The 27,990-nt window shown below is 39.9% G+C and overlaps 1 protein-coding gene across 3 annotated transcripts in view; it reads right to left on the reverse strand.

The window, feature by feature from the left end:
- Positions 1-27,990, reverse strand: part of LOC150090411 (peroxidase-like) — a 265,140-nt gene that overhangs the window by 226,756 nt on the left and 10,394 nt on the right. For all 3 annotated transcript variants that reach the window (XM_090389871.1, XM_090389869.1, XM_090389870.1), the window contains exons 2-3: positions 19,506-19,630; positions 16,654-16,764 (exon numbers count right to left, since the gene is read on the reverse strand). In XM_090389871.1, coding sequence (XP_090245997.1) covers positions 16,654-16,764; positions 19,506-19,630 — 236 coding nt within the window. The remainder of the gene's footprint in view (positions 1-16,653; positions 16,765-19,505; positions 19,631-27,990) is intronic.

Below are 27,990 nucleotides of genomic sequence, written 5' to 3' on the forward strand. Positions count from 1 at the left end.
CTTGGAGCTTTTTGACTTTCTCCAGTCCAACTTTCCTAACAGTGAGGTAATCTTCCTTGGTGATTTTAATGTTCACAACTCCAGCTAGCTTCCGTTTTCTAGTCACACCGACCCAGCTGGTCGATATGCGGAGGCTTTTGCAATTACTATTGACCTTGCACATATTGTTTATTTACCTACAAGAATACCGGACAATCCTAACCATACAGCCAACACGCTTGATCTTTTTCTCGCAAACAACCCTTCTAAGTTCAGCAATACCCTGCTTAGCACGGCTTCAAACAGCACGGTTTTCAATTACGTTTAAGTCAAAAATTTACTGTACATATTAAAACTTATTCAACAGCCTAGACAGGTACTATACATATATGCTGCGTTGTCGTAGCCCAGGTACGTACATATATGCTGCGTTGTCGTAGCCCAGGTACGTACGTATATGCTGCGGCGCCAACTATATTGTCTACCATGCACATGTGACAATAGCTCCTTTCAGGCAGTCAGCTGCAAAGTGCAAGTGTTCTGTATTCTTAATTCAGAGGTGGCAAATGAAGTTTAACATTGACAGATGTAAAGTACTATACAGGGTGTTTCAGTTAAACGTTTCAGAACTTCTAAGAGGGGTAGGGTACATCCTGACAACTCGAAATCATATAGCAATGTGGGGTCGGAAATGCTTTCCTGAAGCGGTGTTGTACACAGAAGCACCATAAAGAAAAGAGACCGTAAGTGAGAAATCGTTTTAATAATACATGAAAAGAAGCAAAAGGTACATGGATTAAAGTAAGTGTTCGAAGTTTCTTCAACCTCGTATTGCTTTCGCACAGTGGTACCTTGGAAAATGTGCTACAAATCCCCTTTTTCCTGCTGAAGTGTTGTTTTCCGATGAGGCATCCTTCACAAGGGAAGGAATTTTCAACACGCATAACGACCATATCTGGGCGGTAGAGAACCCGCATGCAATACGACGTCGTGCAGCACAGATTCGATTTTCGGTCATTGTATGGGCCGGTATTATGGGAGATCACCTCATCGGACCTTACCTGTTACCGTGTCGTCTAACCGGACCTATCTACTTGATCTTTCTGCAGCAAGTATTGCCACAACTTTTGAGAGATGAACAGATTTCTGCATCGACGCAACAGACAATGTGGTTCCAACACGATGGAGCCCCTGCCCATTATAGCGGAGATGTTCGTAACTACCTGGATGTCACATTTGGTCAACGGTGGATCGGACGTGGTGGTCCCGTGCGTTGGCCTGCTCGGTCACCCGACCTATCATGTCTTGATTTTTATTTCTGGGGTCATATGAAATCGCTAGTTTATGACACCCCTGTTGACAATGCTGAGGAGCTGGTTGCAAGAATCGCAGTAGCTGCCGAAGAAATTCGAAATTCGCCTGGAGTATTCCAGAATGTTCGGATGTCCATGCGTCGGAGATGTGAGGCGTGCATTGTAGCCCGTGGAAGAAACTTCGAACACTTACTTTAATCCATGTACCTTTTGCTTCTTTTCATGTATTATTAAAACGATTTCTCACTTACGGTCTCTTTTCTTTTTATGGTGCTTCTGTGTACAACACCGCTTCAGGAAAGCATTTCCGACCCCACATTGCTATATGATTTCGAGTTGTCAGGATGTACCCTACCCCTCTTAGAAGTTCTGAAACGTTTAACTGAAACACCCTGTATATGGGAAGCAGCAACCCCAGAGCAACGTATCAACTCTGTGATACTACATTGACAGTGGTAGAGAATAAAAAGGACCTGGGGGTAATTGTGCAGGTAGATATGAAGTTCAGATGGGTGCAAGAGTGCAGTGCAGATGAGTGCAAGAGTAGCTCATGGTGTCTTGTCAATGATATGCAGGAATTTTTCTAGCAGGGATAAGGAGGTGATTATTCCCTTGTATAAGGCAATGGTCAGGCCACACCTTGAGTACTGTATACAGGTGTGGAGGCCTCATTTCAAGAAGGATGTAGAGCTGCTGGAACGAGTACAGAGAAGGGCAACAAGATTAGTGAATGGAACAAAGGGTTGCTCTTACAAAGAAAGGCTTATGTTTTGCAAATTACAGTGTGTGGAGACTAGACATCGGCGAGGTGATCTGATAGAGGTGTATAAAGCCTTGAATGGTTTGAGCATGCTCAGTGCTGATGGGGTTCTTCCTTTTACTCACCTGAGAGAGCATAAATTCAAATTGAGGAAAGACAGATGTAGGAAAGATGTGCGGAAATTTGCCTTTAGCTAGCGGGTAGTTGGTTGGTGGAACAGACTTCCATCCCTTGTTGATGGCCTAAATAAATTTAAGGCTGAGCTGGACAGGTATTTTGAACGAACGGAGGGGTGAAGTGGAAGTTTTTTTTTTTTTTTTTTTTTTGGCTGTGCTGCATAAGCTTGTTTTCTTGCATCATATGCCTCTACTAATGCTAATTCCATCCTGATGATACGACATGATAGTTTTTCAAACTTTTCATTTCAAAATTTATTTTTTACCCCTTTAAATATGATCGAAAATATCTGCATCTTGGCTAGAAATCACTGCCCTATTTGGTAAATGATTTCACCGGTTTTCAGTCGCAAGTTCGGATAATTGCCGAAGAAATTGTAAATGTCGGAAAAGAGTTGGGATTTGAAACTTTGGACACTGCCAATGTACGTGACTGCACTGACTCACATGCGTTTTATACGATGAAACTTACCTTGAAATTGACGAGCAAACTGCATATGCAGAAGAGGAAAACAATTCTGAAGTGCCACCAAAACAATTTTCAACAGAAGAACTGGAGAAAGTTTTTTGGGGGGTTGACATGGCCTGCGAGGCGATTACGAATGTTGATCCGAATGTTGAACGTAGCATCAAGATATGGCAAATTTTACAAGATGGGATTTGATGCTACAAAGACTTGTACGCCGAGAAAAAGAAGAGATGGCTTCACCAGACTTCATTATTGAAATACCTAAATAAATAACTGCTTTTTTAAAGCTTTTTTCTCATCTCTCATGATGAGAACAAAATTTTTGAAATATTTTTTTAAATTTCAAATCCTTTTAATTGGCTATCAAGTGCAAATTGTTTATAGATGTATTATAATTTGTTTATAGACTGTTTCTCTGATACGATTCAATTAGAACCCATTATAATTATACCTCAATCAGCACAGTTTCACATAACACGGAATAGTTTCGGCACCAATTATCAGTGCTATGCGGGGTATTTCTGTACATGGTCGAAGTGAATTGTCCTTTAGGTACCTCAAATCGCAACTTGGTGATTGTCTCTTCTCCAATGGAGTATTTATCTCATGGCTATTCCCAACCCCGTATTGTTTGCCATTACAGGAATGCAAAATGGGATAACCTGCAATATTTCTTTTCTTCTTTTCCTTGGTCGGATTACTGTTTCAAAACTTCTGATGTCAACGTTTGCTCAGATCGCGTCAGTGAAATTATTCTTGTAGGATGTTCTAAGTGTGCTAAGGCTGTTCAAAAGAAGGACGTTGCATATCGAAATTGGCTTGTTTCCAATTCTTCAGTTTCATTTTCTGCCTACACCAAAGTTCGCAACTATTGTAAAGCAGTTATTACTCAGTCCAAACTAAATTTTGAACAGGCTAAGAGTAAAAGATTTGTTTCTTGCCCTAATGGTAGCCGAGCATTCTGGTCTCTTGCCAAAGCTATTGGCCGCAACTTTTGCCCATCTCTGCTCCCACCTCTGTCAAAACCAGATGGTTCTGTTGTCACTTCAGCCAAGGATAAAGCTGACCTGCTAGCATCCCATTTTTCTTCCAACTCCTGTATTAATGATCTTGGTAAAACACCTTCCAACATTCCCAACACGCTCCATTCAATGTCTCCTGTGGTCTTCTGTCAAAAGGATGTCAGAAGGATTTTGACGAATCTTGATGCTAAGAAAGCTCCAGGTCCTGATGGTATTTCTCCGCTTGTTCTCAAAACCTGTGCTGAACTTACTCCTGTTCTTTGCTGCCTTTTTTCACTTTCTTATTCCAAAGGTGTTTTTCCTTCTGCTTGGAAATTTTCTCGTATCCAGCCAGTTCCTTAAAAGGGTGACAAATCCCACCCATCCAATTATCGTCCCATTGCAATTACGTCTACTCTTTCTAAAGTAATGGAAAAACCAATTGCCAACTCTTAAACTACCCAGAAACATTCCGTCTGATCAACAATTGCCACTATGGATTCCATCAGTGTCGATCTACTGGTGATATTCTGGCTTATGTTACCCATTTATGGACAAATTCAATGAAAAGTTCAGTGAAACACAAGCAGTTGCTCTTGACATCTCAAAGGCTTTCACTTGTGTTTGGCATAAAGGTCTTCTAAACAAGCTTCCATCTTATGGTTTGCCAACTGTTTTTTGTACAAATTAAAAAAAAAAAATTCATGCCAAAAGAATAAAAAATTTGTAATTGGTTATCCAGTTTTCTCTCTGATCGCTCACTGAGGGTGATGGTAGATCCACTAATGCCGGTGTCCCCCAAGGTTCAGTTCTCTGCCCCACTCTTTTCCTCTTGTATATTAATGACCTTCTTCCATTGACTGGAAATCCTATCCATAGTTTTGCCGATGACAGCACATTGCATTCCACTTTCCATTTTGAGAAACCTTGCTCTGCTCAATCGGCTTCAACTTCTCGAATATCCGCTACCAATTCCTTAAATGCCGATTTCCAGGTAATTCTCCAGTGGGCAAATACAACTGAGTTGATTTCAATCCTTCTAAAACTCAGTTTGTCATATAATTAAAAAATTATTCTTCTGCTCCTATGCTTATCTTTGGTGACACTCTGATTTCTAGGCAAAATGATATATCTCTTTTGGGGATTATCCTGACTTCTAATCTCTCTTGGCACAAGCACATTATAAATATTGCTTCCTCTGCATCTAAAAAACTTGGTTTTCTATTTCGCTCTCGGCGTTACTTTTCTTCCAAACAGCTGTTCTTTCTATACAAATCGCAAATGTGCCCTATCATGGAATATTATTCCCACAACTGGGGTGGGGTTTCCCCCAAAACCTCTCTTTAGCTTCTAGATTCCATTCAGAAGAGGGCAGTTGTGTTAATTAATGATTCATCTCTTAACAGAGTCTCTCCACTCGCTATCTCATTGACATACTGTTTCTGCTGCATGCCTTTTCTACAGATACACGGGCACTGTTCTTCTGAATTAGCTCCTATGATTCGCGCTCTCTCTTTCAAAACAGTCCGAACACGTGCCACCACCAGCCATCATCCATTTACTGTCCAACTTCAAACTCACAGAACCCACTTTTCATCTTCCTCGTTTATTCATTCATCTGCCGTTTTCTGGAACAACCTTCCGTCATACATATTTCTTGAAAATTACAGTCTACAGAAGTTCAAGTCTAATCTCAACAAATATCTCTCAACCTCCAACCCCACACGGTACTAAGTACTATAGGCTCTAATAACTCTCGTTTTGGGGTGTTCATAAAAAAAAATATATATATATTTATATATATATACAAAGTGTGTATATATATATTTTTTTTTTCTGCCACTATATATATATATATATATATAGTGGCAGACAAAAAAACAGCATCACTTGTGAATTTTGCAAATACAGTAATGTGTTTTGCGCTGCATTGTGGGTTGCAGAAATGTTCGAAATGCATTTGTTAGACGGGATATATCTATGTGAATGAAATCCAATAAAAAGACTCCACCTGATATACTGTACCTAATTGCATAAATATCTTCCCAAAGGGTAAAATGCTTAATTAATGGAAATATGAGAAATCATGCAAATTGCAATCATGACAACCAAACATACGTTTTATTGCATTTACGTTTACAAACTGAAATGACAACTTTCAGTGATAGTATTATGTAATTTACAATCCGTAATAGTATTATGGACTGTAAATTAGCAAAATAAGTCCTCATTATTTTGTTGTTGTTCCTCCTCGAGCTGCATTGACAGCCTTGCAACGATCTGGCATAGAGTTAATCAACTTTTGGATATATATAAAAAAAAAGTAGGCCTCCGTAGCCGAGTGGTCAGGAGCGGGAGTGCAGTAGCACATGCTCCTTGAGTGGACCGGGGTTCAAGCCCCTGACTGCTAAATACGGTCGATCTGCCAACCCGCACTGGACCAGTGTGGCAGATTATGGTCCATTTCCCTCAACATGAATTGTTGAGGAGGCGTCCATCCTGCAGTGGGTTGATAATAACTTCTGGATATACGGTTGCCCAATTTCGTGGTACCACACCTTTACAATGCTCTCCTGCAGCTGAATCTTACTTATTGGCTTCTTCTGAGCAATTTTAGATGACATTATGTACCAGAAATTTTCAATAGAGTTCAAATCTTGCGCTTTGCCGGGCCAGTCCAATACTGTAATGCCAACATTTATGAGATATGACTGCACCTTAAGGGAGAAAAACAAGGGAAAACATTGGGGTAAGTATGTTTTAAGCCTTGTGAGGCAAGAAGACAAACTCATCATTAAATCTAAATAGCATAAAACTTACCAATTTTGTTGTGTGGCAAGGTGCTGAGTCCCGTTGAAAAATGCAGTTTGGACGTCTGTGTGGTTATCCCTAATAACGGGTTTCAGGCACTCCTCCAAGACAGCAGTATAGGTTTCTGCATTCCCCGTTCCGTTAATAAATTTAATTCGTCCCACCCCTTTGCTTGATATGCATCCCCAGACCATCTGACCATTGAGGAACTTTACAGTCGGTGTTATGGAATCAGGAAGGATGGTATGCTATCTATTTTCGTCTTCTGACATGTCGCTTCCCATCCGAGCCATGCAGGTTGAATTTCGATTCGTCAGAAAATATGACGGTGTCCCATTGCTCTTTTGTCATTGAAACATGCGCTTTAGCCCCAGCAAGTCGCTTCTTACTCATTTGTTGGGTCAACAAAGGCTTCTTCTTAGACCGATAGGCATGCAGACCACATTCCGAAAGCCGGCTTTGGATAGTTCGTGCACTTGTTTCAACACCAGAGGCCATCTCAAAATCCAATTTTAGATTAGGAACATGGTGATTACGATGGCATAGCCGTTTCAGATATCGATCTTGGGAAGGCATAGTCACTCTCTTACGGCCTGATCCAGGTCTTCTCTTCACATCACCGTTTACACGCTTTAATTTCTACACCCGGGATACTTTTGACTGGTGGCGGCCTATTTTATGAGCGATAGCATGCTTAGAAAGTCCTTCCTGGGATAGAGCATCAGCTACACTTTTTTTTTCTTGGTATCAATTGAACCTATGGAGCCATGCTTACACCTCCGCAAAACAGGATACTAATGAGCGTGTATATACTTCCAACGCCGTATTTATAGAAACGGCTGATGCAATACCTTGCAATTACTGTATTCAATTACCTTTCAATTACTGATGCAATAGAAGCGTTATCTGACGCAATACATTTGCTTTGCGACAAAATGACTATAATCAAACAATATCTTAATCTTATACGCTTCACTACAACTGTTCCCTTTTTTAAAGTGATGCAGTTTTTTTGCCCGCCACTTTAAATGCAACTAGGGAATCAACTTTTATTTTTATACATTACAGCTCCAGTTTCGTTTTATTTTAGATAAAAAGCGACGCTCTGCTGTATCATCATTCTTCTCTTTCTTGGTGGCTCCTTTACCCCCCCCCTCTCTCTCTCTCTCTCTCTCTTTCAGGGTAACACAGGGAATTTTTTTTTTTTTTTTTTTTTTTTTTTGGTTGGTGCAGCATAAGCCTCAGGCTTCCTTGCACCATATGGCTAATAATCATAATATATACAAAAACAAATTTTTCTGGTACTCGTAAAGTGTAAGAGTCGTTCTGATAGGTGCATTAACCTTCTTTCCCTCATAGTACTGAACGTGTTGGGAACAACAGAAGATCAAGAGTATAACTGCCTCTAGTTACCTCCCGAACATGCTGATGTAGAAAACAATCATCGAATAAATCCATAAAAGCCTTGCTAGTGTGTGAGTGACCAACCCACAAATTCCAGTCAATATCTGGGAAATTAAAATCCCCCATTATAAGACTGTTTGATTTACTGGCCTACTCTATATCCCTGTACAGTTTTTTATTATGCTCATCAGAGTCATTAGGCCTATAACACACTCCTACTCTCAGTTTTGATCTCCCAGTGGTTATGCCACACCCAGTAGCGTAGGAATGCCTCAGCATTGGGGCAGGTGACAAGGGCGCCGGTATCAGAAGGGCGATACTGTCAATTCACATCATTTCCGTGCCAAGCTATTTCGACACCCACGGCTAGCTCGGATATCGTAATGGCGACAATGTCGAAATAGCTGACGAAATGGTGGTGCCCCTAAATGATGTTCCATCAGCATGAGAGTACAGGGGTGTGAAAATTAATTTTTGCCGAATGGCATGTTTTCAGAGGGCGATTCAAGTCCTGCATGCATCTATAAATCTGAGTACGCACTGCATAGCAGCATAGATCTATTTGCCGTCCAGAACGTAACATTGAACGGACCAATCAGGCGACCACTTCATCAGTGCATGCTCGAATGCATCTTCTTCAGGTTCCTTATTCAATTTGAACATTGAAGACCAACATTTTCCAGCCAATTGTGTCTCTTGCTTTGTGAAATAGTTCTTGTGTCGTAAGACCCTCTCAAGCCACGTTTTTCTTTGTCTTCCTTTTTCTCTTTTGTCTTTAATCTTCTATTGCAGGATTAGTCTTTGCAGGTCATATTGTGGGCCTCTTATAATATGCCTGAGGTATGCAGTCTTTCTCTTTGCAATTGTAGTTAGTAGTGTCCTTGTGGTTCTTGCCCTCTTAAGGACAGATATGTATTGCTAAAAAAAATAGTACCGGAACGCTCGTCGATTAACTACAAATAGTTACCTATGCTTTTTTTCATTTCCAAAAATAAATAAGTCAAAGATTAGAATATTTGTTCAGTATTTATTTATAACTGTTAAATAAAAATTTCAAAAGTTAAAACAAAGACAAAAAATTTTAAAAAATCAGAAAAGAATAAAACGAAAACAAAAACTCCAAAATAATATAAAAAATACTGTTCAGAAGAATCATAGAAATTCCCATACAGGATTGATTACGTATTCTTGTGTGACTGCCCTTTTTGTTTGTTGGTCAACAGCAAAACGATGAGACTGCAACCAAGTTCAGGCATAAAAATTTGGATTCCATAATTCTACTGGTGGATCGTGTAGTTTAATAAACAACAAACATTTAGAAAAAAGTACCGGAACGTTGTTCTGGCCAGACAGATCCGCTCACCAATGACCAACAGCAAACTCAAAATGGGAAGCATTCAAGGAACTAATCTTGGAGGCTACCAGGCTTTACATACCAACTAAGAAATATTGTTCAAAGTTTAGGCCTAAATGGTTGTCAGATGAATTAATGAGACATGTGGCAGAGAAGAAAAATGCATGGGATACATACAAATTAATGGGTGACATGGAAGCCTGTGATAGATATAAGTTGGTCTGTAACCAAGTCACAAAGGAGATTGGGCAGGCAAAGGCAGACTACGAAAAATCCTTGGCAAAGGATGCAAAGAAAAACAGAAAAGAGTTCTTTACATATTTGAACTCGAGAAGGAAAGGGATGAATCAGATTGGTCCACTGGATATTGATGGTTCAACAGTTGAGGATCCTGCTCAGGTGGCTAACAATCTAAACGAGTATTTTGCATCTACATTCACGCATGAGGAGTTATTCAGGAAGGAGTATGATGTAGGTAAAGTAAACATTGGCAGTGAGCTGGATGGTTTTGTAATAACTGAGAGGAAAGTGGAGGAGAGATTGTTGAGGATAAACATAAAAAAGGCACCTGGGGTGGATGGGATCTATCCAGTTATATTAAAGGAGGCAGCAAAGGAAGTATGCAAACCCCTAGCCATAATTATGAGAGCTTCTTTGGACTCAGGGAGGTACCCATAGACTGAAGATGTGCAAATGTAACCCCAATTCACAAAGGAGGATCAAAGGCTGACACAAGTAATTATAGACCTGTTAGTTTAACTTCTGTTCCAGGTAAATTAATGGAGGCACTGGTTAAAGAAGCACTGCAGGATCATCTAGACAAGAATTCAGTTATAGCTCAGACGCAGCATGGTTTTGTTAAGGGCAGGTCTTGCCTGACCAATTTGATTGGATACTATGATGTAGTCACAAAAGAACTGGATGCAGGGAATAACTTTGATATTATATATTTGGATCTTAGAAAGGCTTTTGATACTGTTGCACATGGAAGACTGCTGCACAAATTGGAGCAGTGTGGCATTGGAGGCAAGTTGCTGCTATGGATAAGGGGATGGTTGAGTGGCAGAAGACAGAGAGTGGTAATCAATGGACACTGCTCAACGTGGACTAATGTTATTAGTGGAGTTCCTCAAGGTTCAGTGTTGGGTCCGTTGTTGTTTTCGGTGTTTATGAATGATATTGATGATGGGATATCAAGTTTAATATCCAAGTTTGCAGATGATACAAAGGTTGGCAGGATCGTTAAGGACACTACTGAAGCTATGCTGCTGCAACAGGGTCTGGAAAGGTTGAACAGATGGGCTGAGAGGTGGCAAATGAAGTTTAACATTGGCAAATGTAAAGTAGTACATATGGGAAACAGTAACCCCAGAGCAACGTATCAACTCTGCGGTACTACACTGACAGTGGTGGAGAATGAAAAGGACCTGGGGGTAATTTTGCAGGCAGATATGAAGTTCTCTGAGCAGTGCAGACGAGCTGCAAGAGTAGCTCATGGTGTCTTGTCAATGATATACAGGAATTTTTCTAGCAGGGATAAGGAGGTGATTATTCCCTTGTATAAGGCAATGGTTAGGCCACATCTTGAGTACTGTATACAGGCCTGGAGGCCTCATTTCAAGGATGTAGAACTGTTGGAACGGGTACAAAGAAGGGCAACAAGATTAGTGAATGGAACAAAGGGGTGCTCTTACGAAGAAAGGCTTAAGTTTTGCAAATTACAGAGTCTGGAGACTAGGCACCGGCGAGGCGATCTGATAGAGGTGTATAAGGCTTTGAAAGGTTTGAGCATGCTCAATGCCAATGGGATTCTTCATCTTGCTCAGAATAATCACCTCAGAGGGCATAAATTCAAATTGAGGAAGGACGGATGTCGGATAGATGTGCGGAAATTTGCCTTTGGCCAGCGGGTGGTTGGTTGGTGGAACCGACTTCCATCACTTGTTGTTGAAGTTGATAGCCTGAACAAATTTAAAGCTCAACTGGACAGGTATTTCGAACGAACAGAGGGGTGAAATGGGAGCGGTTTTTTTTTTTTTTTTTTTTTGGCTGATGCTGAATAAGCTTGCTTTCTTGCATCATATGCCTCTACTAATGCTAATGCTAATGCTAATGCTAAAATAAAACTTTCTATAGAACGGAAAAATCGAAATAACGGCACCTTGAACCTCAGAAGGTGCTGTTATTCTGAAAGTCTACTGGCTAATAATAATAACAGTAACACTTGGCCAAGTAACACGCGTAAAGATTTTTATAGTTGTGATGAATAAAAACCGTTATTCACAAGGAAAGGGAGATGCATAAGCGATAAGGAAAAAGTTGCATTTAGAAGTCTTTATACTTTATTTGTTCACGAGCCGATATACATGTTGTACGGCTGAAAAGCCCGGAATAACACGTGTGGAAACCCTACTCTCTCTTTCTCTCTCTCGCTCTGCCCGAGATCAGCTAATTATAACTTCGATTGAAGAAGACCACAGACATTATTATTAGAAGAAGAAGAAGAAGAAGAACTCTTTATTGCATACAAAATGCACACGCCGTACACAATACCCTTCACGGCTACAAGCCAGGGGTTTACAGTAAAGGCTAATACAATGTTACAGTAAAGGCTAATACAGTGTAATAAACAAGGATGAGATAGGAGGAAAAAAACAATATTATTACTAATTATTCAAGTGTAGGATTAAATATTGGAAAACAAATGACAAATTTACATACATATGAAAATATATACACAACAGCATGTTATTAAGTTAGATTATTCTCCAGGGAGCAGTCCTTTTACAGTGCTGGAGTCATCTGAGCAGGCGCAGAAAGTTGGAACACTGTAGTGATGGACAGGTCCTTGGGAGCAGGTTCTAATGTCCTATGATGTGGTCCTGAGAATGAAGTCGATGGAGTAAGTTCTGCCTATATTTTTTAATCCAATGCGAACTTGTAGAGATCGCCATACAAGGAGTATATGTACTGCAGCATTTGCACGGGTAAGAACCGATCGGATAACTTTAACCGGTTTGGGATGGCGTGAAGGACTGGATTGGCCCGAAGGCTTGGGACCGGGATCCTGCAAGCGCAGTTAGCCCAGAAGTCTGGGTCCGAAATAATGCCAACCATCATTTTCACAGCAAAAACGAGTCTTCTCTCATGGATAATGGCATGAAGACGTCTGATGTTTAGAGCTGCCGCCATCTGGGTGGTCCTTGGTGCAGGGGGAAGCCGAAATTATCATATGGCCCATTTCAATAGCCAAAATTCGCCCGCAAAAATCCGTCTCAGATGAATTGCGGCAGTTGAGGTCCACACTTCGGCGCCATAGAGTATGACCGGATAGACACATGTCTTAATATATCAGCATCCAACGGCCTGGTCATGAACATGCATAAGTTGTTGCTTAAGCATCCATCGGAGTCGACAGAACTTTATTTGCAGGTGGTCTATGTGTGGTAGAAAGGAGAGCTTCTGGTCAAAGAGAACGCCCAGATCGGTGTGTTACTGAACGGCAGAAATCGCAGATCCTCTTATATTGGGTTGCACCATTGTTGGGTTCCGTTTGAGCGAGAGAGTCAACTGTTTCGACTTCTCTGGATTGATGTGAAGGCCGAAACCGGAGAGGAAGGCCTCGAGGTTCTGGATTTTCTGTACGATTAAGACATTTGTGTAGTCAGCGGTGTCTCCAGGGTTGATAGCAGTGAACAGCTTTATATCATCAGCGAAGGTGATAATATCAGTTCGGCCCGTCATGAAAGGCAGAAGAACAGCTGAGAACAAGATACCACAGAGGACCCCACCTTGTGGAACTCCAGCTGTAATAGTTCAGGTGTAGCGCCGATTGCCATCGCGAACAATAATAGTCCTGTTCTCAAGCATTGTCTGAATGAACCAGAGCACGTCTCCACCTATGAGGTAATACTCACATGGTAGCCTTGCCAACGCGTGAACGGATAGAATAAAATTCTGCCTGGACGTCGATATAAGAAACGGTGATTTCCGAACCGTGCTCAAATGCGTCGAGGATCTTGGTAGTGGTGGTGGTGACTAGATTTGTAGCGGTGGATCTTGACCGGGTGGCATAGTGGATCTACGGTGGCTGATGTGGCATTATTTGGGTGGTTAACGTTTTCAGAAGAGATTTCTCAAATAGCTTTAATAAGCTTGATACAGAAAAAATAGGACGGAAGTGACTGGGCTGAGAAGCAGAGCGTATTTTTGGCAGCGGTCTTACTAGATAGACATGCCACATAGGAGTACAATGTACTCAGGCATTTCAGCATAAACTGAGGAATCCCGTAGGCGCCGAATGCGGCCGTATGTGCTAAACTATTTATTGCATCGATCACCTATTTGGTGAGTTGAACTGAATTTAAGGGGTCTGTTGAAATCGGACTGATTGGGAATTCCATTGGTGTAGTGGATTCTGGCTGAGCCGTGAACCTAGTTATATGGTCGAGCCAAATGCTCAGATTGAGTGAGTCGATTGTGTCCTCTGATTTGCCTCTATGGAAGGGCTACCCCTTATTTATGGTAGCCTCTAGGTGAAGTTGTATTGCCTCCCTCTTGTTCCTAATAAAAAGCGCCCTAGTTAGGGAGAAGGCAATTCTGTCCGAGGGTGAGCCGGTGTTTTTCCACCGCTTGTGCATGATCTGTTTGACATGGAAGCTTTCAGAGACTTTTGGACTCCACCAGGCCCTAGCTTCTTTGTTGCAGCATAGAGAGAGAGAGAGATGGTGGCTGTCCATGTTGTCATTAGGTCAATTCCGAGTTCAGGGTCGCATTCCTCAAGGACATCCCATGGGACTGCTTGGACCGCATAAACACACCTTTCAGGATTGAGGTATTTGGGGGCTGTAATTGTTTTGGCTGTGACTTTCCTCCTGCCAGAAGTGATGGGCATTTCTGTTTGTACAGAGAGAATGATGGGGTTATCGTCAGACTGTATGTTGCTTGTCGGGTTTTGATTAGCTACACAATTTGTTGACGCGAACGCGAGGTCCAATGTGCTTTAACCCCTCATGGGTGATGTGCTCAACAGTTTAAAACCTAATATGTCTAGATGCTGACTCAGTCTTCTCTTGAGGCTCCCGAGGGTATTTGGGAAATCGAAATCCCCACACACGACATGCTTCAGTGATGAATGGAGATGGTTAAGCAGCCAATTGAAGAGTTCATCAACTACTTGTGCGTCTGGAACTGGTGGGATATACACTGCGACAATGTCGAGAGAAACGTTCTGGCTGTCGTTGTTTTTAGGTTTTAGTGTGACTAGAACTGCCTCGAAAGAATCAGACTGGCTCGATACTGAGTGGACGATAGAAATTACCTGCTCATTGAACAAAATTGCAACCCCCCCTGCGGTTTTCTCTAGACATGCACACCATCTGATATCTTGCAGGCCAAGTAGAAGAAAATATTTCTTCCATTGGGATCAAGCCATGTTTCTGCGAAGCAAACCACGTCCATTGAACTGGACAGCAAGAGCTCCTCAATTTCATTCAATTTGTTCCTCATGGATTGCACATTTTGAAATAGGAGTTGGAATGAAGCTGTTCTCCTGACCTTGACGAGGGATGTACACTGTCTGATCCGTCTGTGATGCATTGCTGATTTTCGATTTGTTGAAACCATAACAGGGATCGTAAAATTCGGAGATAGAGATGACGGAGATTTTGAGTAGTTTTCAATCACCGTTGAGAGCCCCCCCCTTTCCGTAGGTATGTTAAAGGCGAAATATGGAATTACCTTTTTGCTATGGCCAATCCCATGTAGAGCAGTTCGGTTGTTAGTTGGGAATACAGATACATCGTCTAGTCAGAGTCTGGACTGTTGTGGACACCTCTCAGGGGTATTCGAGGGTATCGCTTCATTTCTGCTTCGTGTTTCTTAAAATGGCCTGATGATGGTGCCGAGGGGCCATTTGGTACACGTTCCAATCCTTTCAAAACTGGCTTCTGTCACAATAGATGCGAAAAGAAGCATAAGATGTGCTACGAGTGTTCAGTTTCTGAATCTTTAAATCCAACTGGAATTCCTCAAACAGTACATCAGTGACGAGTTTTGCTGACGTGTCCGGGACCAAACGCGATACAAACAAACTGCTGGGGGAAAGTCGGGGGTGATGAACCTACCAGTTTGAAAGGCTGAAGCTTCAAAACTAGTGCGGTGCCCGTCCAAGTGTTTTTCTTCCTATTCGAACTGTTTTGACTGGCTGTCTTGCACTTGGTAGACTGGACATTTTTCGGTCTGGCACCCAGCACCAAGTTGGTGGCAGGCCTGGCAGTCCGGGTTTATTTAGGGCTAACTGACGAGTGAGTTCCTGGGTGCAGTTCAAGGGCATATGATGTGGCATTTTTGTTTCTGTACTGATGAGGGCTTACTTAGTCGGGTGGCACATGAACACCGTTTGTTTCTTTGAGCAAGTTTAGCTTGAGCACGTTTGAATGTGATTTAGCTCTCTCAGAGGGATGTTCAATGCAATCTCTTGTTTCTCTATTACGCTCATAGACAGTAATGGGCGGCGTGTTCACGATTGCGCCTTTTGGTTGGTTTTCCACTTCGACGCCAGAGCTAGTCGTCGAGAAGGATACACGTTCAACACAATCTTTTCCCAATCGAGGAGATACAGTGTCAACATATCTGCTAGCTAGTTTTGAGGTCTGAGGAACCCACAGAAATGATCGTAATGCGGATCTCTCTGTTAGCATAACATTGCTCTTCAGGTCTATCATCTAACTTCCTTATCCAAATTACTTTTTTTATTCTGCAAGTCATTGTTTTGCATATCAGTGAAACGGCGAGGGTTACGGAATTGCCCTCTTCCAAAATATTAAAAGGATCCAACTGGTTGGATTCTCGTCGACGACTGGCATGACAATCGAACTAGAACACCACAGAGGACTGCAGCAACCAAATCATCATGAAACATTGTTGTTGGTATCGAGGTAAACATTCCGTAAATTTTCTACCAACTGCTGCGACCTGCACAACTCTCCAACGATCCCAACTTGGCAATTCAGCGCAGGACAAACGTATCAATGTATAGACCAGAGGTTCTCAAATTTTTTATACCTTGCGCCTTCCTTAAAATATTTCATGAGTTCCATCAACCCCATATTCTCAGAAGAATTGCAAATAAATAAACAGATCAGGCATAAAATATGACTATACATTCTTTTATAAAAGACTGAAATAAAACTGATGAAATGAAGAAAAATGAAATAGAACTGAAAAAAAAAAAAAAAAAAATTGCCACTCCCCAAAAAAAACTTAAAATAAATAAATAAACAAGTGCGCCCACCGCACTTTGGAACCACTGTTATTGACAAATGTAAATACAATACGCTGGATACATGTTTGACAGCGGTATTAATTACTTCTAACATCAATTACCTTTCTGTTTTATATAATTCTCCACTGTTTTTCTTTCAGACAATTTCTGCCTTCCAAATTTGCATGCATCGTCCCATCTTTTACGTGCTTCGTGTATAAGACAGTTGTACCCTAGCAGAGAGAAATATGCTGATTTAATGAACATAAACTAATAGTTCTAAATACGCTGAGAAAGTACAACATATCTTAGACAATCCACATAAAAAATTGAGAAAGTATGAGATTATGGAAAACAAACATATATAATAAAATTTACACTGAGTAAACAGAAAACATGGGATACCTACCTAGTAACAGGTACGCCCACCTTTCGCCCGGAAATGAGCTGTCACACGGCAAGGCATTGAGTTCACGAAAATGTTCTACAAGTATTTCCATCTATGCTTACTGCACCGCTGTCCATAATTCTGTCGTATTACTGGGTGGAGAACCCAAAGCTCGAAAGGACCTTTCCACATTTTTGGGACCCTTCCCAAAAATGCTCCACAGGTGAACGGGTAGGCCATTCCATGGTGGTAAAATCTGCGGAATTCTCTTCGAACCATGTTCTAGTCACCACGGCTCTGTGGGAAGGCGTATTATTCTGCTGGAAGAGTCCATTATCCAGTGGGTAACCATGAAGGGATGCAGATGGTCTGCAAGGATGGACACGTAACCTGGACAGTTCAGAGATGCGTCTAGAGCAGAGGTCCCAACGTGTGCCAGTTGAACACACTCCAGACCATTACCGACCGTTCACCTGCCTGAACAGTTCCTTGTTGACATTACGAGTGCACAGCTTCTTGCGGTTTCCCCCATTTACGCACCCTCCCGTCCGCTCAAAATAACTGAAAATTGGACTCATCGGACCAAGGGACCCGTATCCAATCATCCAAGGTCCAGTGCCGATGTTTTTTCGCCCAGTTGAGGCGCAGAGTCCTGTGTCGTGGTGTTAGCAATGGGACTCTGGTGGGTCGGTAGCTCGCATAACCTATTGCGGCTAATGATCGTCCGATGGTCTCTTGGTGGAGACGTTTCTGGCACTTCCTTTTCGTTGAAGTCGGCGGTGATTTGTGCCACTTTCGCTCTGCGGTTGGCTGAAACAATGTGAGACAGACGTCGACGGCCACGTTCATCCACCACCTTTCTCAGCCCACAGCGCTCTCCTCGATGAGATGTTATCCCGGAAATGGCGTATTCCCGATAAACTCTTGACACTGTCGAACGAATATAGTGCAATTTCTGTACCACCTCGCGATAGTGACCCATGCGTCGGGCATCCACTATCATCCCTCTTTTAAAGTCGGTTAACTCACGACGTTTATCCATACTGACATCGAATTACCGTCTACGTGAATGCAGTGTACCTATATACCTGCCAAGCGGTGGGTTCGTCCCCTAGCGAGAAGGCTGACAGCGTCGAGCTGCCCAGAAACCAAGTATCCTATAAATTCTGTCCTTTCGGTGTATATGCATTCATTCATTCTACAAATTATTCAAATATATTTTTAATAGATTGAAATTTTTATACCTATATACACAAGATATATTCAAAACGTGCAAAAAAAAAAAAAAAAAAAAAATGGGCCATATTATACGGTCCAAAATAAAATATAAACATATATAAACGGTTTGTTTCGGATTTATTACGTGAAAGGGATTCATTATAAACTCTTTTGTTGAGAGATGCGTCACTAAGAATGTCAAATGTCAAGCTGAACTCGGAATCATTTTCGGAACTGAAAATGATTCCGAACTACAATTTTATCATCAAAACGATTCTCTCCAATAAAAAATGAACCTGTGCAAGTGGCTTGTCAGAACTAGCTCCTTTGGCTGCAAACTTGTACATTTAATCTTCGGTACATTTATATATTGCAGATTATCAATTTTATTTGAAATGTTGAAATAAAATGGATTAATAAATGGAATAAAGTAAAGTAATGAAATAAGACAGACTATACAAAATGTGTAATATCTTTTTACTAATGTTTTCCAAAATTCTTTCAAAATTAAAAATTTAGCCCAATATAATAATGAACATTTGTAATTCCTACTTCCACGAACTTCATTCTCTATACAGAGTGTCTACAAAATAGTGGATGATCCGAGTGTGTGCTTGCAATTTTTCCTTCATAGGCACATACAGAGAACTTGTTTACTATAAAACAGTCTCTTGGAAGTTCTTAATTTTCCGGCTAGAAGTTCATGATTGGATGATCATGATACCTCTAACATTAGAATTTTTAACAAATGCAAACAACCATGAAGTAATCTGGAACCTGAAACTCAAATAACATTCCCCGTTGGCATCCTATATAAATTAGAGACATCAAAATATTCCTAATGAAAATTAAGCTTAAATATCTGAAGTATAATTAAAGCTTATATTTTAAAATACTTGTAAATATTAATATTAAGAAGTGAATGTACATTTAAGTTGAGAATCGAAGAATATTCAGCTTTAATTTACAGCGTGTGTGTGTGTGTGTGTGTGTGTGTGTGTGTGTGTGTGTTTTGGGGAAGGGGGGGTAGCCTGGTTGACACCTTTGTGATTAAGTAACTTAATGTTGCGAAATAATTACAAAATTCTTTTGTTGCGCCTAGATTATCGTTAATTAACTGAGTTACAAGCAGGAAGTCATCTCTGTCCCTCGGAAATTAATTTCAATTATGTACGGGTTTGCATAACTCGGACTTACTGCCATTATAAAAGTACACAGAAACTATCGCAAAACTATATGATCTTCTCTATATCCATCCCGAAATCAAATAAAGAACTTTCATAATAATTTTAAAATCACGAGTTCTGAACTATTAGTATAAACTTAAACTGTTCATTTAAAGTGTACTGATCGATACAATTTCCTTACCTTTTTGTAATTCATTTTGCGTTTGTCCAAGAGAGATGCCATTTTGTAAAAGATCACACAGACGATTATTTCGACTTTTGCATATTTGTCTCACTGCATACAGAAACACACAGACTGCAAAGGAACTGTTAAAAAATAAAATAGAGAGCTGATCACTAACTGATAATTGTGATAGTTTAGTAATACTACATATCGATTTACAATAATTAAAATAATAACTATTGGGAAATACTTATCATTCTAATTATATAAAAATATTCATAAGAAATTATTATAGAATAATTGTATACAGTAGGGAAGTCCAATTTACTATGAGCGCATTAGTGGTAAACCACAAAACTAATATTGCTTTCAAATTCAACGAGCATGCCCAGAGAGATATGCTGCATACGTATCACTTTGTGAGTACAGTACGCCAAACGACCATAAAGATTGGTTGTTGTCACTACTTCATATTGAGTTGTTGGGCTCTATTTGGAAAGTATTTTGGGCCATTTTTTCTCTATTGTACACTGACCACATTATTAGAAACTTGAAGGAACTTGCAACTTGTATTTCATTTATTACGTTTGTCTCGTTTACTGCATTAAAATTTATTTATTTATTTTTCTCTCCATTCTTTCATATCCTATTCATATTAAAATTCTACAAGCCTGTGCATACGGCAAACCTTAGGAAAGAGCCTTTCCTAAGGTTTTTCCTAAGTTTCCATCTGGTGAGTATGGGCTTGGCACACCCAGGGTCCTGAGCTGGATATCATCATTCTTCTCTTTCTTGATGATTCTTTTTTCTCTCTCTCTCTCAGGGTAACTCGGAAATTTTTTTTTTTGGCTGGTGCAGCATAAGCCTCAGGCTTCCCTGCACCATATGGCTAATAATAATAATAATAATAATAATAATAAAGTGCGCCAGGACCACAGACTACTAAAACCAGCATTGCTGGAAAGGCGTGTTTGACAGCACAGATCCTCAGACAACACCACTCCAGCTCTTAAGGACTGTTTTTTCACAGGAATTGTTCAAGGTTATCTAGAGTTATAGCTTGGACACAGCATGGGTCTGTTAAGGAGAATTCTTGTCTGACCAATTTGATTGGATATTATGATGTGGTCACAAAGGAACTGGATGCAAAGAATAATTTTGATATCATATATTTCACCTCCCACCTAGGGGACAAGGAGTAAAGGTCATGGGTAAAACCCATGAGGTCGCCACATGAACATCGAGATCCCACGTCAAGATGAAGACGTCTGCAGCATTCCAAACACAGAGAAAACTGACATCCTGGTCATGCAGATGCAAGGCCAACTGGGGAGTGAAACTCCTGACCATGCGCAGGGTCGGCCTCAAAATTTGGGGACTCCTGCTCAAGAATTGCTTGAGGGGCCCTGTTTGTTATTTCCTTGGTGCTCTGTGACGTGTACAGAACTCTGTAGGGGCCAGATGGTGTGAGACAATACAGATATTATTGAGAATGAGTATAACAGAAAAATTACATTTTTAAATAACATTCTATGTTCGATATCAAACTAAACATTCACATTGAGAATGGAGTATACGCTCTACTTCTAACAATTTTCAAGTCGACTCGCACAATCACGCTTGGAATGACGATTATGTGGAAACCAGACATTAAGAGGGCGGTAAGCTCGTTGACAGAAATGAAAATATGCGGATGATATTATTTAGATCATTTGAGCGCGAGGCCCTGTTCAACAGACCAGGTTGAATAAGCTATTCACTTCCACAAACTATCCACTTCCACAACGGTTGTTGTGGAAGTGAATAGTTTGAATAAATTCAAGGACGATTATGTGGAAACCAGACATTAAGAGGGCGGTAAGCTCCTTGACAGAAATGAAAATATGCGGATGATATTATTTAGATCATTTGAGCGCGAGGCCCTGTTCAACAGACCCGGTTGAATAAGCTTTGGCGGGCCCTGGCCATGCGTTGCAGAATATACTGCTGGACCCCTATCATCATAGATCTATACAGGAGAATGGGAGAGTGCCAGCATAGTTGTGGAACTTCCACAAACTATTCACTTCCACAACGGTTGTTGTGGAAGTGAATAGTTTGAATAAATTCAAGGAAGAACCAGACAGACTATTGGAGGGGATGAGTAGGTGAAATGTTTTTTTTTTTTTTTTTTTTTTCTTGGCTGATGCTTGATAGATAAGCTTTGCTGATGTATAAGCTAGCTTTCTTGCATAATTTGCTACGATTAATACTAACACTAAAAAAAAAATTTTTTTTGTAGTACAAACATATATAGATATTCAGGCAGTCTTATTTAAAACCAAAAATAACAGGTATAGGTTAGCATAGTGTTTTGTGGAAGGCGACCCCTAGTTTTCCACATCTGCGGAGGTAGGTTAGCATTAGGCAATTTCCGCCTTTTTTGTAAATGTACCCAGCTACACTACTGAGAAGGTGTCAAACCACCTACCGCTGACAGAACTGCAAAGGATTACGAAAGGTGGACGTTAGTGGTGAGCAAAGGGTACACGTTTTACGAGCCCAATGGGAGGTTACTATGCGACAATTTACATCGCAATGCAATATGGAGAAGGCACGAAACTCGAATGATGATGTGGCATATCGTCATTATATATACTGTATATTCATAAATGAATGCATATATATAGTTTGTTAACATATTAGGTAATTAGCATTAGTAGGGGCATATAATGCAAGAAAGCAAGCTTATGCAGCATCAGCCAAAAAAAAAAAAAAAAAAAAAAAACGCTCCCATTTCACCCCTCCGTACGTTCCAAATACCTATTCAGCTCAGCCTTACATTTATTTAGGCTATCAACTTCCACAACAAAGGATGGAAGTCTGTTCCACGTTACTCTGGGGTTAATGCTTCCCATATGTAGTGCTTTTCATTTATCAATGTTAAACTTTATTTGCCACCGCTCAGCCCATCTGCTCAACTTTTCTAGATCCTGTTGCAGCAGCATACTGTCATCAGTGTCCTTAACAACCCTGCCAACCTTCGTATCGTCTGCAAACTTGGACATTAAGCTTGATATACCATCATCAATATCATTTATAAATACAGAAAACAACAATGTACCCAACACTGAACCCTGAGGGACTCCACTAATAACATTAGTCCACGAAGAGCAGTGTCCATTGATTACCACTCTCTGTCTTCTCTCACTCAACCATCCCTTTATCTATAGCAGCAATTTGCCTCCAATGCCACACTGCTCCAATTTGTTCAGCAGTCTTTCATGTGCAACAGTATCAAAAGCCTTTCTAAGATCCAAATATATGATATCAAAGTTACCCTGCATCCAGTTCCTTTGTGACCCCATCATAGTATCCAATCATATTGGTCAGGCAAGACTTTCCCTTAACAAAACCATGCTGTGTCCGAGCTATAACCGAAGTCTTGTCTAGATGATTCTGCAATGCTTCTTTAACCAGTGCTTCCATTAATTTTCCTGAAAGAGAAGTTAAACTAACAGGCCTATAATTACTTGTGTCGCCCTTTGATCCTCCTTTGTGAATTGGGGTCACATTTGCATATCTCCAGTCTATGGATACCTCCCCTAAGTCCAACGAAACTTTCATAATAATGGCCAAAGGTTTGCTTACTTCCTTTGCTGCTTCTTTAATATAACTGGATACAATTTCTCCTCCACTTCAATCTCAGTTAATACAAGATTATCTAGCTTACTGCCAGAGTTTAATACACCTCTGGCATTCCCCTCCCTGAATAACTCCTCATGTGTGAATGTAGATGCAAAATATTCATTTAGTTTGTTAGCCACATGAGCAGGATCGTCAATAGTTGAACCATCAATATCCAGTGGACCAATCTGATTCATCCCTTTTCTTCTAGAGTTTACATAGATAAAGAACTCTTTGTTGCCAAGTTGAACTCTTTGTTGCCAACATCTTTGCCAAGTATTTCTCATAATCTGCCTTTGCCTGCCTAATCTCCTTTGTGACTTGGTTACAGACTAGCTTATATCTATCATAGGCTTCCATGTCACCCGTTAATTTATATGTATCCCATGCATTTTTCTTCTCTGCCATGTGTCTCATTAGTTCATCTGACATCCATTTAGGCCTAAACCTTGAACAATATTTCTTAGTTGGTACGTAAAGCCTAGTAGCTTCCAAGATAAATTCTTTGAATGCTTCCCATTTTGAATTTGCTGTTGGTAACATCATCAGTTGGTCACCACCGTATAGAATTTAAATACTGTCTCAGACAACCGTAGTCGCCTTTACGAAAGTAAAAACCTTCCCTTTACCCCTGATGGTAGTTACTTCTTTGAGTAAATCCCACTTCAGCACACTGTGATCACTGCCACCTAGTGGTTCCTCTATCTGCAGATTCTTAATGCATGAAGAATCACTACTGATAATCAGATCAGAGTATTACTCCCTCTAATTGCCTCCCGAACATGCTAATGTAGAAAACAATCATCCAATAAATCCAAACAAGTCTTGCTAGTGTGCGAGTGATCAACCCACAAATTCCAGTCAATATCTGGGAAATTATAAGCCCCCATAATAAGACTCTCTGATTTACTGGGTCACTCTATTTCCCTGTACAGTTTCTTATTATACTCATCAGAGTCATTAGGCCTGTAACACACTCCTACTCTCAATTTTGATCTCCTAATGCTTATGCTTATGACTTGACACTGCACTGTCCAGCGATGTCGACTGGCTTCACTTCCTTGGATTTTATGTGTTTCTTAACTAACAGCATAACCCCTCGTCCCTTCCTATCCTGTCTATCTTTCCTGTACACAATGTACTCCCCAAATTCCAATTCTAAAATTTCTTATATCTTTGTGACACCACGTCTCTCATATCCCAACAATATCTGCCTTTGATGTTTTGAGCAATACCTCAAATTCATCAAATTTATTTTCCAAACTGCTAGAATTGGTGTACACGCAAGTATACATGCACCTGTTCCTATTCTTAGCTACCCTAACACAACCCATGTGTTTACTTGTACTGCAATGACTCCCAGCAGTCTCTGAAATCCCCTGCACCTTGTTTTCCCGGCTGTTGCTCATTCCAATAGAAGCAGTGCAAAAATCACTTTCACCTCTGCCAGTGGCTACTGTTAATCTATTAGTCTTGTATCTCCCCAAGCTAGCAGTTTTCCGACTCAATAAGGATGGAATAGAAATAGTATGCAAGCATACTATTTCTATTCCATCATTAGATTATAAATTAGGGAGAAAAAATATATATATACATATAATACAATGATATCATCCTAAAGAAAAATACATTGTTGCATAACATACAACCTCGGCGTTTCATTTCAATAACCAATCACCAAAATTGTAATCAAAAATAGCAAGGTCAAGCTGCTTCTTTCTTACAATTTTTGTGATTGGTTCTTGAAAAGAGTCATTAAGATTGTACGTTATGCAACAACAATATATTTTTATTTAGGATAATATCATTGTATTATATTATACCCTATACGTATATATATTTTTCTCCCTAATCTATAATCAATTGTTACTCCATCCCCGCTACTTTGCTTGCAAGGTAGTTCTATTTGATCCGTATTACATTACTTGTTAACATACTCATCATGTTCGTTGGGCTTCTCTGATTAGCACTAGCCTCAGTTCATGGTTATTCTTTTATTTTTTTAATTTCTTCCTTCTTTCCTTCACCCTTGTCTCTCACTTTTCCTATTTTCTTATTATTTCTTTTTCTTATTTTTTTTACACTATATATAGAAAATAACAAAGTTTTCAGTTATGACCAACTTTACCTTGCATTTTCCATTCACTGCTTAACTGCATGAGAAATTGCTTTGCAAAAATATTTACAACAAACAATTTCTTTTTCCTGTTCCGGGCTTGAAGTTACTCCTATCAGTATAGAAAAAATACGCTTGTCTTGTCAGATACTACATAAGGTAATGCTTGGTATGTAACCATGCCTTGGTGGTGATAAATTTTGACTAGTCGGTTGAAAGACTTTCAAAAAGACCTTGCGAAATACAGTATGTCATAATGTAGAAGTTAAGGTGTTCATTTTATATTCTAAAAAGCACTTGGCAGATTTAAGAATTGCCTTTTATCAGATTGCCTATTCTTAGCAGCCTATCAGAATAGCGTGTTCCATTGCCATCAGACCAACTTCGTTGTGCTTCAGAAATTGTCATGGTTTCTTATTTTTATTATTATGAAAATGAAGAGGATGAAGATTGTTCGCATGTGAGCTTTGAAGCGTATCGCTTTTCTATGCTTCGCGTCTTAGTCATACTTGAAAAAAGATCGCGCGTTTTTCTATTATAATCTGATTTATTAAATTTGATTGCTGTACACTAATAGAGGAAGTTCGAATTTTGTAGAAATGCGAACAAAGGTATAACCAAGCGCGGCTCGTCCATAGGCACTGCAGCACCCCCACCTATTTAAATCTGGATATACAGTGAACGGAGTTATATGAAATTTTTTGAAGAACAATGCAACGCAATGAATATTTTTATTAACAGGACCCCCATATAGTATGCGCATCCGCTATTTCCAGTAATTATTTCAATAATAAACAAATAAAAACACGAAATCGTTTCCAACTTTGAAGTTTAATTAGCCGTAGGCCTTCATTTTTTAAACGAATCAAAGTCACTGTAAAGCGCGCAGTGCAGATTTCATCGTTCACCATGATGGGTGTGTAGCCACAATGTCGGTGCCTTTTTGTGATTCGCCCGAATTCCCATTAAGTAACTAAATAATATCAGTGTTAAGTCAATACTCAACATTCAACATTATATGATTACAGCTTAATTACGAATTGAGCTTGAACTTGTTAAGTTGAAGTTATATTATGAGGTGATGTGTAAGTAAAACATTATTTCTACGACACACGATTTTGTGAAATTTGATTCGATCATGGCCCCCATGCTTCCCCATGAAGTAAATCGCGTGACAGTGAATAAACTTCAGCAACTTAGTTTTTCACAATTATCTTTCCAAGGAAAAAATGCGATTAAAAAAGAAGGCCGCCCCACACCAAATATTCAAATTTCTCAGCGAAGAATACGAAATTTAAAACTGAATGGCACCAAAGGAAAAGTTGGCTTTGTGGTTACGAAGTTAAAAATGCATTGTTTTGTTTTCCATGTTTACTGTTCGGAGGTGACTGAACGTGGACAAAAAGTGACTTTACAAACATAAACAGAATGAAAGAAAAAACTCTAAAACATGAGGGTTCCAAGAAACATATTAATGTGATTTCACTATCGCTTTTAGGAAGCGTAAATATTAAAGAACAGCTTAGTGAGTTTCGATCTGCAACCATAACAGAAAAGTTACCAAGAATCGTGAGGTATTATCTAAAATAATAGACTGCATTAAATTTTGTGGACAGTTTGAAATTCCTTTACGTGGACATGGAGAAAAAGACGATTCTAAAAATCCAGGAGTGTTCAAAGGATTAATAAATGTCGCCTGTACATTAGATTCCAATTTAAAGAACCATTTAGAAAGTAATGCAGCATTTAAAGGCATTTCAAAAACTATTCAGAATGATATTCTTGACTATTTGCTGCAAATATGCTGGGATGAAATAAAAAGAGAAATTAAAGAAGCTTCATTCGTAGTTGTCATGGCTGAAGACACAACAGATGTTTCAGAACATATACAAATGGTAATTGTTCTGAGATATGAACTGAATGGAGACATTTTTGAGTGTTTTTGGAGTTTTTTCACTCCAGAAAACCAAACGGCAGACTAAATATCGAAGTGCATTCGAGATCAGTTAGACATAATCCTCGAAGGAAATACTCAAATACTGATTGCTCAGACATTTTATGGTGCAAGTATGATGAAAGCCAAGAAAGGGGGAGTTCAGGCTAAAATAAAAGAAGTTTACAAAAATGCACATTTTATTCACTGCTATGCACACCAACTGAATCTGATGAAGGGAAACGCAGCAAGTAGTACCCGAGATTCAAGAATATTCTTTTCAAACCTCATGTCGATACCAATATTTTTCTCGAGATCGCTACAGCGTCTCTTCTGTTCTCAGAAAGCATATGGACAACTGTGTTGCCCGACCATCCCTACGAGATGGAACTTCAATATACGCACCGTGAACAGCGTTTATGAAAATTTTGAATCCTTAAAAAAGTGCACGGAGGAACTACAAGCGACTGCAAACGCAGATAAGACTTTTAGAAGCAACTGGAATTTTGCACGTCTTGAGTAATGAAAAATTCGAGTTCTGGTTAGAACTTTTCCATCAGATAATGCCTCACGTGGAAGTTATTTATAATCAAATGCGATCTCAAGAAATTGAAGCAGTTAAAATACACGAATATATAGAAAACTTTAATGTAACTTTAAGACGCAGCACCCCCAAACACCAGAGTCACGAGCCGCCACTGCGTATATCGTCTTCATAACCATGGCAAATCACTCTCTAATACATTCCAACAACATACACTACAGCACGAATGAAGAGCAGTGAAACC

The sequence above is a fragment of the Mastigoproctus giganteus genome, chromosome 2 (assembly GCF_048544385.1).
Source record: "Mastigoproctus giganteus isolate SK-2022 chromosome 2, ASM4854438v1, whole genome shotgun sequence".
NCBI classification, from domain to species: domain Eukaryota; kingdom Metazoa; phylum Arthropoda; class Arachnida; order Uropygi; family Thelyphonidae; genus Mastigoproctus; species Mastigoproctus giganteus.